This window comes from Tenrec ecaudatus, chromosome 4 (assembly GCF_050624435.1).
Source record: "Tenrec ecaudatus isolate mTenEca1 chromosome 4, mTenEca1.hap1, whole genome shotgun sequence".
In the NCBI taxonomy this organism is placed as follows: domain Eukaryota; kingdom Metazoa; phylum Chordata; class Mammalia; order Afrosoricida; family Tenrecidae; genus Tenrec; species Tenrec ecaudatus.
In genome coordinates this window covers 142,511,472-142,528,432 of record NC_134533.1, presented here as the reverse complement: position 1 = coordinate 142,528,432, position 16,961 = coordinate 142,511,472, and the positions used below count along the sequence as shown (strand labels likewise).

The window sequence follows — 16,961 nt, the reverse complement described above, 5'->3', positions numbered from 1 at the left end:
AATCATATGCCAAAAAAAACTGTTTTAAAAAAATAGAAAAAAGCTCATGAGCAGTCATCTAAGGTACAATTCATGGTCTCTCCCTGTCCAGAGGAAAGACCAGTGATGAAAATTGAGGGCACGGGGAAACAGTCAATCCAACGGGCCTCCCAGAGTGCGTGAACCTCACCTTCAGTAATCCTGAGACCAGAAGAACTACATGGGGTTCGCTACCATGACCTACTGCTCAGGAAGAGATCGCCTGGGAAAGAGCTGGACAGGGGAGAAGAACGACATGGAAGGAAACTGATGATCTTGAAGGATGTAAGCCTCACGGGTCAGAGAGATTCTAGCAGAACCTCTGAGAAGGTGGTCCTGAGGAACCCTGCCAGTCTGGAACTCACTTACCGTGGCAGCTCATTTTCCGCATCCAGGTCTCACAGAGCAGCTAGGGCTCCAGTGAGGCAGGCACATCAGAATAACTGGCCACTTCAGATCAAGAGGGAGGCATTTGCCCAAAGACAAAAGTACAGAAAGGCTAAGACAGACAGATAAACAGAAAGGAAGCATAGGGCGAAGGTCGGCTTCACTGAAGGGATTGCAATTGAGGAGCCGAAACAGAGTATGTGTGAACCACTGAACACCCATGACCTGTTCAGTAAACCTCTCCCCACCCCCACTCACCCCCAAAAAGCTTAAGAACACACATCAAGCACGAAAACAAAAGTGAATGCCCTAAAGATGGTGAAAAAGAATAAAGAGATGAGCTTCCCAATAGCATGGTTTTGCAACTAAACCAAAGCCAGAATTTGTCCCACAATTCCTCTTGATGGGCCGATTCTGTTAGGTTAGCCGCAGGGCTCTCACTGAAACCAATGCAGTCAGAAGTCCTGATATCGCAAGGAGGCAGCCTCCGTGCGGGCTCAGCGTGTTTTAGGAGAATCGCTGACAAGGAAATCAGCCACGGTGTGGGCTAGATATGTTCACTGAGTGAAGTGTGGCTGCAAGGACAGAAAAGCCAGGGGTGCAGGGTCATGACGAGCAGACTGGACGGTGACCGTGGGTGCTGTAAACCACATAGAGTCTGGGCCATGAGGTAACCGATCATGCCAGGTCCTGTGGCCACAGGAGGGGCCCAGAGAAAGGTACAACTTTCCCCCAGATCTGGGGCTGAGCGGAGAATGGTCAGTAAGCTACGTCCAGCGTGACAGGGGCCGGCTCTAGGAGGGACCACTGAGTAAGTAAATGCCTTGTCATTATGTTGATGTATCAGAGGCTGCTAATTTGTCAACAAAGGATACTGACTAAGAAATCATGTCTGAGGACATAGTCTAAGGCCAGGTGCAGCCAATTCTGTCCCTCACAACCAGTCAAAAATTATTTGCAAGGCATAAATACATTTTTACAAGCAAATGAAATCACCATTATCTGAATAATATCCTTCAAAACTTTTACAAATGAAAATATGATCATTTTATTTTCCTTGGCAATTTGACTTCAGAGCCCCATGTTCACACTGAAAGACCCCAATAAGGCTTGCGAGCTGCAGTCTGCCATCCCTTGGTCCAAGGAGTACCGGCTTTGCAGTCCACCGACCAGGCTGAGGGTGCACCTCACCCTGGCCTTTATGCAGTGTCCCGTATGAACACGAGCAAGGCCCTTGACCTCCAATCTCAGGTTGTCATTTGTCTCATGAGCAGGGGAGGAGCTGACGCCCACTCAAAGAACTAGAGTGATAGTTAATGAGGTGTAACAGGTGCGAAACTCAACCCACTGCTATTGAGTCCATTCCTCCTCAGTGACCCTATAGACCAGCGGTTCTCAACCTGTGGGCCGCGACCCTTTCACAGGGGTCACCCGATTCATAACAGTTGCTAAATTACAGTTATGCAGTAGCAACGAAGATAATGTTATGGTTGGGGGGGGGGGGAGGGTCACCACACATGAGCAACAGGAAGGTTAAGAACCACTGCTCTAGACCAAAGTAGAACTACTCCCTAAGGTTTCTGAGATGATGAATCAGACTACCCCATCTTTTCACCACCAACTGAGGATACTGGGTATTTAAGTTAATCTCTGAGGATACAGTCAACTTGTCTCTGGCTGCCCTAGACTGAAGAAGGCAGGTTCCCATTACACATGACCCGAAAAGAATTCAAGGAGGATCTGGCAGGAAAACGGCCAAGGGGCCCCGAATGCTGGCTGGGTAGAGATGTCAACCTACCATTGTCTCCTGCGAGGCGATGAGCCTGGCCTGCTCCTGGAGCTGGGTGTGGAGGGTGCTGATCTGCCGCTGGGCCTGGGCAGCTGCTTTCCTCTGATCCTGGGTCAGAGAGGCCTGGAGCCGCTCATTCTCTTCCTGCAGCTGGGGGACACAGGAGAGTGGTCAGTCGGGTGTCTGCAGGGACCACTCAGAGCCCTGGGTCTGCAGGTCGCACACCTGAAGACAAATGTTGTCAGGGCTTCACCTGAGGGAGGGGGGGCGGGGCGGGGGGAGATGTCCAAGCCTGCCCAACTGACTTTCTACCAAAACTACCTTCTAGTCATTGGACATTTTGAATTGTGCCTGAACAGAAGTCAAAACCAGACACAGGCTCCTAAGACCAGGACAGGAAAGGTGTGTTCCCCCGCTGCGGAGCAGTCGAGGTTACTCAGAAATCATCCAGGGATGCAGTTAGGTTGGAAGGAAGAGGGAAAGAAAAGGTGCTAACGTGAAGCTCTGGTGAAAGAACAAAGAGAAGGAGCAACTCTGCGTTTGCCTCAAGAAAATCCGGAAGAATGCCTAAGACCAAAACAAAGATGCAAACGGTCAGCAGTTTGAAACCACCAGCCACTCAGGTGGCATTCTGTTCCCGTGAAGAGTTAGTCTCAGAAACCCACAGGGGCAGTTATACTCTGTCATACGGGGTCTCTAAGAGCTGGAATTGACTCAATGGCAGTGGGAATTTGTTTCATTGAACTGATTCCAACTCATAGGAACCTTTTATAGGGTTTCCAAGACTGTACACCTTTACAGGAGCAGGCTGCCTCATCTTTCACTTGTGGAGCAGCTGGTGGATGTGAACTGCTAACCTTGCAGTTAGCAATCCAATGCTTCCGTAATAGCACCACCAGAGCTCCTTAGAAGAATGCATGTGGAAACAGTAAAAGCAGTCACCTGTGAGGTGGGCACTAGGAAAGGGTAGAGGCTTTGCTCAGTGAACCTCTTTATATTTCTTCTGTTTGGGGAGTCACATGAATGTATTTTCCCATTTTGAAAATACTTTTTGTTTTGTGTGTTTTTCTTATCATTTTGAATAACATCAAGTCTGCAGATGGAGTCCATGGGAGCCCTGTGGTGGGGTGGAGAGCAGCTACCACGCGCCGGACTCTGAGAGAGCATCTCCACCTTCTCCACGTTCTCAGACAGCGCATGTGGCTCCCACTAGCCAACACGCTCTTCAACCTGCCTCCTCTCTGGGACACAATTTGTAGAAGCTGCTACTTCTGCTCTGAGGTCTGCTGCCTTCTGCTCACCGGTTTCCCTACCCCCAAGTCCTCTCACTTGAGCTCCCATTGAACTATCATCAAAACCCACAGGTACCCGATTTCAAAGGAGGCTCCAAACAGAAACTGGCCAGACCACTCATCTCAGACCTACAGCACAATCCTGTTTGGAGAGCCTGAGGAGTCAGTTGCCAAGGGAACCCACAGAGTAATGGATGTGTTGGGTTCCGCAGGGAAGGCCTGGGAGGACGTCCTTGCTCCTGAGCAGCGAGGGAAGCTACTGACTGAGCAGTGGAACACTGCTAGATATCAGAGGGTCCCGTCCAGGAACAGGATCAGCAGGGGAGCAGGTGGGAAGCGGCTGAGTTATGAGAGGTACACACAGGAAACCCAGGGCTCAAGCCACCCAACAAGAACTACCTCTCTCTTCTGAGCCATGTGGGATTCCTGCAATTCCTTCATTTTTCTCTTCCACTCCGTCTTCTGAAAAAGATTTTTAACAGTTTATCAAGTGGATCCTCCCAATACTAGAACATATTACAAAGCCATCATAACTTAAAAGAACTGGCTCTTGATAAGGCAAACAGAGCACTGAAATAGAATAGAAAGCCCAGAAAAACATGGAGGGGGAAAAATGGAAACTTGGTCAGGGGATTATTAAGTAGTGGCTGCTTGGTAAAAATATTAACTTGGAAGATTATTGTACACCTTAAACCCAAATAAATTCCAGGAAGGCAAAAGATATAAACATAAAAAAGACCAACAATATTCATTTATACATTTTCCCATTAGCAAAAAGAAATTACCTAAGTGTCCATCAATGGATGAATCGATAAACAAAAATGTGGTATATACATACAATGGAATACTATCTAGTTACAAAGTTCAAAAAACATCTTATAATATGGATGATACTGGTGGACCTTATGCCTAGAAAAATAAGTCAGTCCTAAAAGGGTCTGTGTGATCCCACTTTGGTAAAAAGACAAAAATAAATCTGCAGACAAAAACCAACATTCTTTGGTGGTTACCAGGGGAAAGTGAAAGGAAAAGGGAACACTCTCTAGACAGTAAATGCTTTCTATTTTCAGTGCTAGGAAAGGCAATACTGAATTAGGTACAATATACACAATTTACTCTCTGTAGACGATGACACTAAGATGTACTCAAGAATTAAGGGGTGTGTGGTAGTTACACAATCTGGTGTCCGTTTGGGACTCGAGAGGATTAAGAGTGAAGGGGTGGAGTCTAGTATGTCATTCAGGTCATAGCCAATGAGGCCTCTGTGTGGGCATGGCCTTCCCCTGAGGATTCTGGGAATTCCTGTATTTCCACCTTGGAGGCGGGAGACACACACTCTCTTCTCACTCCCTGAGAGACACTCTACTGACAAGGCCCATGGCACTATACTGACAGACCTCACGCCCTGGGAGCTGAAGGAGCCATGTGAAGACCCCTGGCAGCACTGAGATGCTTACACCACCACTGAATCCACAAGACTTCCCACCCACTTGCCTGTGATCTTCCTGCATTTGGAGTCATTGTCTGTGTTTCGTGAGTCTGAAGAGGACTTTTTAGATTGGTATCGGACACATGGGCTAATATCGGACTTAGGGACTTGATCTGGACGGGGCTGTTTTCTCAATGTTCAATTGCTCTCGTATATAAATCTCTTTCTTACACACATGAGTCTCCTGGATTTGCTTCTCTAGTCTGCCTGGACTCACACAGGGTGTTATTGGTAAAAACTGTAACATATGCAATTCCACAACAGTGGTAGCCACACAAAAACATAAGCAGATATGCACGTAACCATGTTTACAGAAAAGTCTATGGGTGTATATGTATGTGTGCAGGTGTATCTGGGGATATGTAGGCACAGGCTTGAAAGTGTTGCCCATGTATTCATAGGGGCTTCAAACAGTTGCTGGGAAATCATATTATCTTTCGCTCCCATTTTCCATGTTCGTTTTGAAGCCCCGTGGTGTTTAAAAAGAGGCCCAGGTAAATCGAATATTGCACACATGCATCCTCCATTCTCCCCTGAAATCCCTATTCTAAGCATTACTGTGTTGGCAGAACTTCCCGAAATCCAGACAGCAAAATGACAGACTTCATTGGGAAAAAAACATGGATCTTGGCCAGACCTGGGAACTAAAGCAGGGGGTGCCCGCTCACCTGAATGTCCATCTTCTCCTTCAGGGCGTGGAGTTCCTGTGCCTGCCTGAGAAGCTCCTCAGACTCCTCATCCCTCAGGGACCCAAGGTGGGACTCTGTCACATTGTGCAACTGCAGAGTCTGCAATCTCTGAAAAGGCCGGAACACCGTTTCATTTAGATCGTGCTGTCGTCAGGCGAGCACCCCTTACTCCAGCCCAGAAGACCAACTTGTTCTCGTGAAATAACTAACCAACCAACCCACCAACCGCCATCGAGTCCACTCCAACTCGGAGACACCCTCCAGGACAGAGCAGAACTGCCCGTGAGTTCCTGAGGCTCGGTGTCGACCCTTAGGGTCACAGGAGTCTTGACCTTTCTGCTGCCGAGCACCTGATTGTTCTCAACTGCTGATCTTTTGGTTAACAGCCTGAATTAGTTTATTGTGCCAACCTGGTCGATAAACATGTGTGGGGTTAATTGAAGGGCGTGAAATAAATGGCTCAGTGAGCCTCACAGTTCTAGTTCTTGGGTCTCTTGCTTTGTGATGGTCGGACCAAGGTGCAGCTGCCTTAGCCAGTTCCCTGCTTCAGCTTGCAAGGCTCACTTCCTGCAAGACATCCCCGAGGAGAAGCCGCATGGACCTACCCCGATGCAGCCCTGGGTGCTGGAGCAGCCGTGTGGAGACTCCTGCCAGCGCTGAGATGCTTACACGTTCACTGATTCAGCTTTCCTCCTGCAGTTGGCATCATAGTGTGTGTTTTGTGAGACAGAGGAGGACTTTGTGGATTGGTGTCGGATATATGGGTTAATGTTGAACTTGTGGGCTTGGGCAGCACTGGGTTGGGATATTTTCTTGATGTGTACTTGACCTTTATATAAAACTCTCTTACACATGAGTTTCTGTGAATTTGTTTCTCTACAGTGCCCAGACTAACACACAGCCCAACTCACAACTCACTAAAGAACCAGGGTTCCAAGAGCTACAAAAGCCGCACTCTCTTCCACAAGAGTCCCTATAGCCTAAAAGTAGTTAAGGCATTGGACTGCCAGCCAAGGGTTAGAGGCAACAGTCCACTCCAAGGCACCGAAGGATCTACTTCTGAAAAATCAGTCCCTGAAAAACCTGTGAAACCCAGTTCTACTCTGACACACGGGTTCCACCATGAGTCTGGATCCATTTGATGGCAAATGCTGCTCTTTAGAGTACTCCATAGGGGGACACCCTTACAGGGGAGGAGCAGGTTCCCATGGACAAACAACCTGAGGGTAATTTCGCCTTCCGTGAAATTCTGCTTGCCTGGCAGCGCCTCCATTTCCCTGCCAGTCTCAAACGGAGAAAAGAACCAGACTCCTCGGTCTTCCTCACATTGAGCAGGGCTTTTCTTCCTGTGTTTTCAAAATGAACTATCTTACGTTTCTCACCACCACGCCAAGTGGAATCTGACCTGGTTTTCCTCCAAAAAGCTTTTTTTAAAAAATTGGCAAAATAGCTACCCAACAAGACTCAACGCTCCACAGCCAGTCTGATTCCTTTACTTCAAGAAACGTAAACTAGTAACATGTTAGATGAGAAGAGGCAGGCGTCAAATATGAAAACAAGGTAAGATAATCCTATAAGGCCCCAAAGCCACTGCTGTCCAGTCAATGCTGGCTCAAAACAGCTGCACAGGAGCGAGTAGAACTGCCTCTGAGGGCTCCCAGGCTGGAATCCGTGCAGCAGCAGACTGCCTCTTCCCCCGCCAAGCAGCGGGGGTGGGGGTGGGGGGGTGCAACCTATTAGCATTTATGCTGAGTGCTTAAGCAGGAGGCTACCAGGGCTCCTCCGCAAACCCTCTGGGGGGAAGAGAAAATCTATGTGCAGCCTAGGAGAATGTGACCCAAGTTAAAAAGGAAACTACAGGTGATAAGAATTATCACCTTATTTATTCAAACTCTGAATTTTCTAACCCTTTGACCCTTGGATGAGGCAATTTCTGAACTGCCATTTCAAATGTAAATTAATATCTATTTCCCAGACATCTGCTCAGCTAACACCATGCCAGGGGACACAATTTTGATGGACTCCAGAATGACAGGTGACAATCTGGGTGTAGGAGCATGCCCCATATTGTAACAATCGATACCCATTCTGGACATATAGGCTCATATAGAAAGATAGGTCCCAGGGATCACTTTGATAACGTTTTCCTGATTCAACTTGATGTACATCCATTAGCAGCATAAGGGTGTTGGAGTTTGAAGACCCAGGTTCAAGCCCCAGCTCCACCTCTTACTAGCTCTACAACCTTCAGAAAGTTACTTGGCTTCGATTTCCTTACTTGTAGAAGAGGACAGGTAGCAGGTGGGTCTTTTTTGTTGGGGTGTTTGTTTTCTTTTGTTTTTAATCAGTAGACGAAGGATGTGCCTACAATGAGATGATCATGGTTGTTTGCAGATTAAATGTTGTTGGTTGTAAACTGCCCTACTTGTAGGCTGTAAAGCACTAAATGCCATAAGTGAAAGCTATTGTGTGTGACCCCTACAGAGCTCAGCAGTGCCTGGTCACATCAAGTTCTCAGCCACGTTGGTGCTCAATGAATGTACATTTGTTCTCATTTCTTGTTCAGTTTCAGAAAGAAAAAAATTTGCAAAAATAAGGATAGCATCTAGAATTCTTGCTACATACCAGATACTGTTTTAAGTGCTGTGTATGTGTTAATTTAGCCCTTCAACAACCTTACAAGAAAGATACCAAGGCACAGAGAGGTTATGTAACTGGCCCAAGGCAACACAGCACATGTGATGAAATAAGGATTCTCACCCAGACATTGACCTCTAGACCCTGGCCTCACCGTCCCCAACAGCAGATGAAATAATACTTGCACACTAGGAAATGGATTTGAGAACAAATGAGATTTTCAACAAAAATACTTCAAAAAGTCTTTAAGTAGGGTACCTCTTCGAGCGTAGAGTTCTGGTGGGCAACACTTTTAAATTCATCCCAAAATAATTTCTTTAGCTTGTCGATTTCCCCATAAAGCTTGGTCCTCTCTTTTTCTTTCCATTCATCAAATTCTTTCTTAGCTTCTAGTTCCCGCTGACGGATGATCTCTGCTTCCTACAAAGAGAAGGCAGCACAATGGAATTCATCCTACGGCACAGAGACCATGCCGTGGTCCCGTGTCCATGGGGCTCCCGATGTGGGGGCTCTTGTCCGTGCAGGTCCTGACAGTGAACCCACAGAGCATCTGTCCCACAGTCCTTGTTGTTCGAACTTGGGGAAGCTAGTCTCGGCCACAGTCTCAGCTGAACTACACCCTTCATGACAGGGATCAGGTCTTCTCTCTCTGGTTTCCTCACAAAGCCTGCCACGTTGGTGCTCAATGAATGTATGCTGAGTGACGGAACACTGGAGGAGTGAATTAGACACATTTAAACATGTTCGTTCTACAAATATTTACCTGGACTGGGTTCTGGAGCTTATAGAATCAGACGCAGTCGTGGTCCATAAAGAGCTGACTGTACACTTGCCAGGGGTGAAAAGTCACCATTCTAGCTCTGATTCCCAGCTCCGGGAAAGGCAGTACAGGCAGTAAAGTCTCAGCCGTAGGCCAGGACCTGAGTCTCCCCAAGTTTCCTCTCCACACCCACCTGGAGCTGCCGCTGCCGCTCAGTCTCCCTCTGGGCTTCCAGCTCCTCTTGGGTCCACTTGAGCTTGGCCCGGAGCTCTTCCAGGACCTCCTCAACTGGCTGGTCCTGCTTCTTCTGTTTTCCTGTGAGGTCCATGTAAGGGAGGATGATCCGGTTCAATCAAATTGGCAATGGAGTACATAGAGTTCCTAGCCTCTATTAGCAGCCCATCTCCAGCTGAGAACAACTCTGCCACTCAGTAGGCACCTTAGGTAGATTGTATAACCTCTCTGACCCTCAGATTGCCCAGACTGCAACATGGGATGATAATAGTAGTATCACCTCCTGAGGACTGTGGTGAGGCTGGAATGTGGTAATAATCAGCGTGTGTGGCACAGTGCCTAGCATGGAAGCTCAGTACATGTGAACCATCACCGACAGAGTCCATCCTGAGGTGCCGCCAAAGATAGGCCTGGCAATCCACTGCCAAAAGCTCACAGGCTGGATAACCCTATGGAGCACAGTCCGACTCTGCCCACATGGGACGGCCAGAATGGGGATCACCTCGATGGGGCAACTAACCCTGAAAATGCATATCGTAGCAGGACTGGCCCAGGGAAATATGAATGTCAGATGACTGGAGTTATAGAAGCAGAAAACCAATGAGCGTGTATGCACGATTTTGTCCCCACTACATGTGCAAAGAACATATCTCTGTACCCTGACAGCAACAGGAGAGGAATTTAAAGTATTCAAAATCACTGTCGTGCTAAGCTCACTTTTAGCAGTAGTAGAGCTTGATCTTTGGGTTAATGGTAATGTTGGACCAGAATGAATGTAAGCGGACTGCACGGGAACTAAGAGTGTTGAAATACCAAGTGTTTGCCTACCTATATGCCGTTGCTACCAGGAGCCTCCATGTCGGTTCTGACTCATAGCCACCCTGTGTACACCGAAGGAAGCACTGCGGCCCTGCCCCATCCACACAGGCATTGTTACGTCGGACCCCTCGTTGCAGCCACTGCGGAACCCATCTCATCGAGGGTCTTCCCCCTTTCTCGCTGCCCCTCCGCTTTACCAAGCATGACGTCTTCTTCCCAGGATATCATGGATCCTTACCACAGTATATCTAAGACAACTCCTCCCCTCCCCCAAATGTACCCATTGCAAACATAGAGTCCACCAGTTTCCACAAACATATACACCTGAGAAAAACATCATTATAAATAAGATGTAGAGGGAATATAGTTCTAAATGTGTCATCTTAAATTTCAAATTAAAGAAGCAGCATGTGTTGTGAAGAAACATTTTAACCACAGTGGCTTTAGGTATAAACTCTAAAATTGTGAAGTTAACAAAATAGATTCAGAATGAATTATAAATGAACATGCTAACTAAATCACCTTGTGGTAAAGCAAGAGCTAAGGATTAGCAAAAAAGACAACTATTGTACTTAAACATGTATTACTGTATATTCTTGAATATAAGCCCACCCGAGAATCAGCCAAGACACCTAATTTTACCACAAAAACCGCATTAAAAATATGCTGAAAAACTCGGCTTATGCACGAGTATACACAGTACTTGTTCAAATACTCTTAGTGATTATCAGACAGGTGGTGCTATATTAAAACACCCAGCCTTTTCTTTACAGAGACATGGTCTTTCTCAGGTTGGACATTTTGGCAACAAGCAATTCTTATTACAGCAGAAATTAATTTGGTTGAATCAAGTGTTCGGAATTAAGCGTGGAGCAGAAAGCCTGGAGCATCTGGGAAGTTACCTGCCTGAGAACAAAAAGGTGACAAACAAAATGTTACTGATGATTTTCGTGGGGACAAATGCTCTCTCCCTCGGTAGGTCTTCCCCTTACAGAAATACTCGGGGCCATGCACACAAAGATTTATGCCCAGAATGTTCACTACGGAAGGAGTTTGAATCGGAAGGTGTGAGAGTAGCCCAGGCTGTTGGATAAGCACTCAACTGCTATGTGTGAAGTCAGCGGTTCGATCCCACCGGTTGCTCCGTGGGAAAGAGGTGGCGCTGTCTGGCCTCCTAAAGACTGACAGTCGCAGAAATTCTCTATAGGGTTCCTATGAGTCGGAATCGACTCAAGGGCAGTTTTTGAGTTTTTGCTTTGTTTCATTTTGGATATTCAAGAGGAGGAGATCGGGAAAGTATGATAGCAACGGGATGGAATACTATTCAGATTATATTTTATTCATGTTTTCCAAGATGATCTATCTTTAATGAAAATAAGCAGTAGTCAAAATTGCATATTATATGATGATCATATACTTATAGAAAAGTAAACTGATAAGAGATATACAAAAATCTTAACTACTGGTGATATTATTCATGATTTTCATTTCCTCCTTTTCTATACTTTTATTTTCTCATCAAAAGAAATTTATTGAAGAAATAGGAAATCTGGTGTCTTTTAGCAACCTTTAATGCGGCACTAAGAAAAACTGGATACATAACAAATGCCTGGTAATTGGGTAAAAGGCACTGTTTTAAAACTCTAAGCCTGGTCTTTGGTAAGGGAGCTGAAAAGATGGAAAAAGAACAGTTTTACTTAATAGGATTTTAAGTTTTATGCATTTTAATAGCTAGTTCTTGCTGCACCCCATAAAATAGCTAAAGCATGCAGATCTCCTCACGGGGAAAACAGACAGTTTTGCTAGTCAGTTCGGGGTTGTAATCGGTAAAGTGAAAGCGTCATGATTGATGCTACTGTGTGCGACCAAGGCTGGTCCAGCTCACCGCAGCCCAGACCGACAGAACTGTCCTCGGCTGGACCCTCCCAGGAGCCGAGCACCCGCTCGTTCTCACTCACGGTTGCCACCAACCACCAACCACACGCGTAGTGGCTAAAGCCTTCGCAGTTGTACCAGTAGGTCTCCTTCATGTCCCAATAAATTGATGTTGAATACAAATGTCAAAGAAGCAGCCCAGCATTCATTTGTCCCATTGAAGCTCATTTGCCACTAGCATGGAGTTCCTATATGACGCAAATGGTTAACTTATGCGATGGCTAACTGGAAGGCTGGAAGTTCAAATGCACCCGAGGTACCTCAGAAGAAAGGCCTTAGGCTCTGCTTCCAAAAAAATTAGCCTTTGAAACCCTGTGAGTTTCAAAGTGACACACAGGGCGTCACCATGGGGCAAAGTCAACTCAACAGCAGCTGCGAGTTGAGCACCAGGGAATGGCAGATTCCCATAAGGCTGGGAAGTTCGGGTCCGTCAGAGTCACTTGGTCTGACTGCCCCTACTCAGAGGGACAGGGAGAAGTGAGCGGTCTATTCAGAGAGGAGGACACCTGTCCGACAACCAGCACTTCTCCCCAACACCGAAGGTCAGAAACTGCCCGATCCCATGGGCAGGCCTCACATCCCCCACTGGATGGCGGGCTCTGATGACAGGTTTGTTGGTAGATGTCCCACCCCCTGAACACCAGCCCCAGCCCTTGCACAGTCCCAGGGGGGCCCAGGCTGCCTCCTGCACTCACCACCTTCTGCCACGGCTGTATGCCTGCGCTGCATGTGGCCCCGGAGAAAGGTGGCGTTCATGAACGTCTTATCACACAGGTGGCACTAAACAGAGAGGATAAAATGAACAGGACACGATTAGGGTCACCTGAGTCATCGAGGTCCTCCACTGCAAATCTCCCATTCCCTCAGGGCCCCGGGGCTGCTTCGGAAATGCAGCATCTGAAGTACGGAGTGAGGCAGCGACATCAAGCCCGCTTACCCATTCGAACCACCTGGGAGACTTAAAGCGCAACAGTGCCCTAGACCAGGAACATCAGCTGGATCCCTGATGACATTAGGGGACTTTTTATTAATTTGGGATGTTTGATGATGGGCATTGTGTGTAGGTTTAAATGAGTCCTTGCTTTTTAAACAAATACTGGAATATCTACAGATGAAATTATACAACAAAATAGATTTAAAATAATCCAAGCATGGAGGAAAATGCCCACAGGAGAAGCTGAGTAACGTTGGCTATGAGTTGGTGACTGCTGGGCTGAGGAGCTGTAGATGAAGTTTTCGTTACATGACGGTCTCCTCAAGGTCCATGCAAAATATGGATTATGGAAAAAAAGAAAAATTGTATGTGACTTTCCATTTGCTTTTTGCACCAAAATAAACTCATACAAGTCGATATAACATGTCTGAACAGGATCTAGTTTGAAGCATTAAGAAGGAGAGGAGAACAGTTTGAAGCGTCCGTACATGAAGTCTGCTCAAATTGAAGCAAAAACAAATATGAAATTTATGGTGAAGCTAGGGTAGAAGTGTAATCTAATCACTGATGACTTAGGAAAGGTTTTGGAGACAATGCTCCCAAAGAAATCAGCAGCTTCTAGACGATAATGCATTTCAAGTAGGGATGAGACAATGTTGCAGGTGAAGCCTGCAGCGGCAGACCATCCACATCAATTTATAAGACAAGTCATCTTACTTATGCCCTAGATGAACAGCAAACAGAACAGTTAACACTATAGATATCTCAATTATGCAGGTTACACAATTCTGAGGGAAAACTGTATGCTGAAAAGACTCTGCTCACTGGGTGTCAAAAAGGGTGTGCTCAGATCAGCTGCAGACAAGAGCAGAGCTTCCGATGGAGATTTTAAACAGTGGGGCTCGACAGGAGCTTTACCAGTATAGTCCTGAAGACAAAGCACGCTTGAAGCAATGGCTATAAAGAGGTAGAGGGGTCCAATCAGAGCCAAAGCAGATGGGTCAAGAGCAAAGGTCATGGCAAAATTCGGCAGGCAGGGGTGTGTGCTCAGGACATTTTGCTAGATAACCAAAGATGTAGTTATCATGAGCGTGTTCTAAGAAAGTTAGTCAACACTTTAGGGAAAAAAATGCCTGGGAAAGCTTCCCCAGAGTCCTTCACCACTACCCCCTCTCCTCACACAGGGCGATTTTGCAAGAGCTTCGGTGGGAAATCAGTGGGCATTCGCCTTACAGCCCTCTAGCTCGTTCTCACTTCTTTTTGCTCCTAACCTTTAAAATACAGATATTAGAGGGCACTTCTTTTTCATCGTGGAAATGTGCATAATGTGCAAAAGGCTACATCAACAAGATTAATTCTCCAGGACTGTCAGTTCTTTAAGAATGGGCCAGTGGGGTTTGATCAAGGGCCATGCAGCTGAGAGGAAATATAGAGAGGCAAAGGAAGGCTGAACATGATAGTGGGACAAGAGGAAATTAAAAGGAAATAGAGGAAAGAACTAGGAGGCAAGGGACATTTATAAAGGTCTAAATACAGGCATGTGCATATGTAAATAGATTTAATCTAATGATAGGGAAATTGATCTATGTACATATATTTATATGAGAAGCATTAAGGTAGCAGACAGACATTGGGCCTTTACTCAAGTGCTCCCTCAATGCAAGAACACTTTGTTCTAATAACCCAGCATTCTGTGATACTCACTTTCCCAACACAATCGCTAAAGACAAAATGGGTACATAGCAAATGTGGTGAAGAAAGCTGATGGTGTCCGGCTACCAAAAGACATAGCATCTGGGGTCTTCAAAGCTTGAAGATAAACAAGCAGCAAAGCCCACATGGAAGAAGCACACCAGCATGTATAAGCATATGATGTCAATGGGATCAGGTATCAGGTATCAAAGACCCTGAGAAAAAAAATCAAATTGATATGAATGAGGGAGAGAGTGGAGTGGAGACCCAAGACCCATCTATAGACAATTGGACATCCCCTCACAGGAGGGTCACAAAGAAGAGATGAGCCAGTCAGGGTGCAGTATAGCACTGACATAGCACACAACTTTCTTCCAGTTCTTTAATGCTTCCTCCCCTGACTATCATGATCCTAATTCTACCCGACAAATCTACAAATCTGACTAGATCAGAACATGTACCAAGGGCTCAAGTAGAAAGAAAATGTTTTGAAAATGATGATGGCAAGATGTATACAAATGTGCTTGACACAATGGATGGATAGATGGATTGTGACAAGAGCTGTAAGAGCCCCCAATAAAATGATTTTTTTTTTTAAAGAGAGAAAAAGAATGGATCAACGGGCTAGTATTATCACCTAACAAGAGTGTCTTGACCTTGATAGAATTAATGTTGAAAGGTAAAGTTTATATTTTTATTTTTAATTTGATTTGTCATGAACTATTTTAAGTCCCCTCATGTTACTCTACTTTTATAGATATTTAAATTTTTGCATAATAAAAGTAAATTTTAAAAACCAATGCCCCAGACTACCCAGGCTTAAAGCCACCCGTGACAGACACAGCACATAAACAGTATCTGTAATTCCACTGTCATTCTTGTATTTGAGAAACTGCCTGTCATAGTCTTTCCACATTAAAACCAGAATCCTTCTCAACGTGTTCAGGCAGGCTGCTAGTACTAGTCAAAGTAGGCGGGCAGACTACGTGAGACTTGCCTTTGCCCAAAGGCAAATGAGCCAGAAGCTGTTCACCATTTTCTATTTCTTCACCAGTGATAGAAACCCTGATCTGTGGCTGAACAAGAGGTCACATGCAAGTCTCCCTTGAAAGCAGGGGTGACCCCGTTACTGAATGCCAGTCAAAGGCCTCTAAGAAAGAGAGGAGTATGCCACTTCTGTCCGTTTCATTAAAGAAGACAGTAGGCCATTCCTCACATCACTTCCTCCTGTGAGGTGTGGACTGGAGAGCGGGCATTCACACAGCCACCTTGGACCATGAGGCTGACAGAGCCACACACGTGCGCGGTTCCGGTGGAGGCAGTGTCTGACCGCCTCTGATTTCACAAGCAGGGAGGAGACTCAAACTCAGCCTCAGCCCTGCAGCAACTGCTGTGAGGCAGCGGGCACACAGCTCTGTCTTGGGTTCTGGGTCTGCTGCTTCTCTGGTGTCATGGTGCTCTGCTCTAGACTGAAAGAGGTCGGGGGAGGGATCCTGGAGTTCAGAAGATACACTCCACTCGAGATCGCCCATTCCCCTTCTGAGATGACTCATTTAATCTAGCAGGATAGCGAAACCGACCAGTCCTCCTATGAGAACTCCAGAGGTCTCATGTGCAGGGTACCACCCCAAGGGTCCCATGTACTTTATTTATATGATTAGCAAGCTATCTGCTCCCAAGGGAAGGCCACAGATACCTCATCTTCGCATCGTCTTATCCAGTCATTTGATAGGAATTGCAAAGATTAAGGATAGAAAAGCCATGTCAGGTCAAATAACTGCACTGCACCACCACAGGGGACAGACGCTTGCTGAGACTGGAACCCCCACGCAGGAAGAGGAGCCGACCGCCACCGAAAAAGAGGTGAGATTCTGGTGGCAGGATCTGATTCCGGAGGCAAGCCACATTTAAAGCAAGCCATGTCCTTGGATTCTCACATAAATTAACCTATTAATTACTTATTGATCTAAGTCAAGTTACATCACTGTCCTGTAATTTACTAATGAAAAGTTTCTGACCCCTTTAAAGAATAATAATTAACATGATACTGTATTATATCAGTTCTATAGATTACCATTCTATCAATTAGTATTGCTATCCTTATGAATCCTTTTGTCCCGCCCACCCTCAAACCAGGAATTCCTTGAAGACCTGAGAAGCAAGAATTGTATCTCCATCCTCAGAGCTGGACACAGGCCCAGGTCACCATGCGTTTACACAACACTGCAGCACACAGGGTGCGTGTCCACCGCCCGCGCTTTTCATGTAGACAGACGCTCTGGGTAA

The 16,961-nt window shown here is 46.2% G+C and overlaps 1 protein-coding gene across 2 annotated transcripts in view; it reads right to left on the bottom strand.

Annotated features, from left to right (window-relative positions):
* Window positions 1–16,961, bottom strand: part of DZIP1L (DAZ interacting zinc finger protein 1 like) — a 44,068-nt gene that overhangs the window by 19,060 nt on the left and 8,047 nt on the right. For both annotated transcript variants that reach the window (XM_075546870.1, XM_075546871.1), the window contains 6 exons: window positions 12,745–12,829; window positions 9,255–9,376; window positions 8,560–8,721; window positions 5,644–5,772; window positions 3,886–3,948; window positions 2,204–2,344 (listed from right to left, as the gene is read on the bottom strand). In XM_075546870.1, the coding sequence (XP_075402985.1) occupies window positions 2,204–2,344; window positions 3,886–3,948; window positions 5,644–5,772; window positions 8,560–8,721; window positions 9,255–9,376; window positions 12,745–12,829 (702 nt within the window). The remainder of the gene's footprint in view (window positions 1–2,203; window positions 2,345–3,885; window positions 3,949–5,643; window positions 5,773–8,559; window positions 8,722–9,254; window positions 9,377–12,744; window positions 12,830–16,961) is intronic.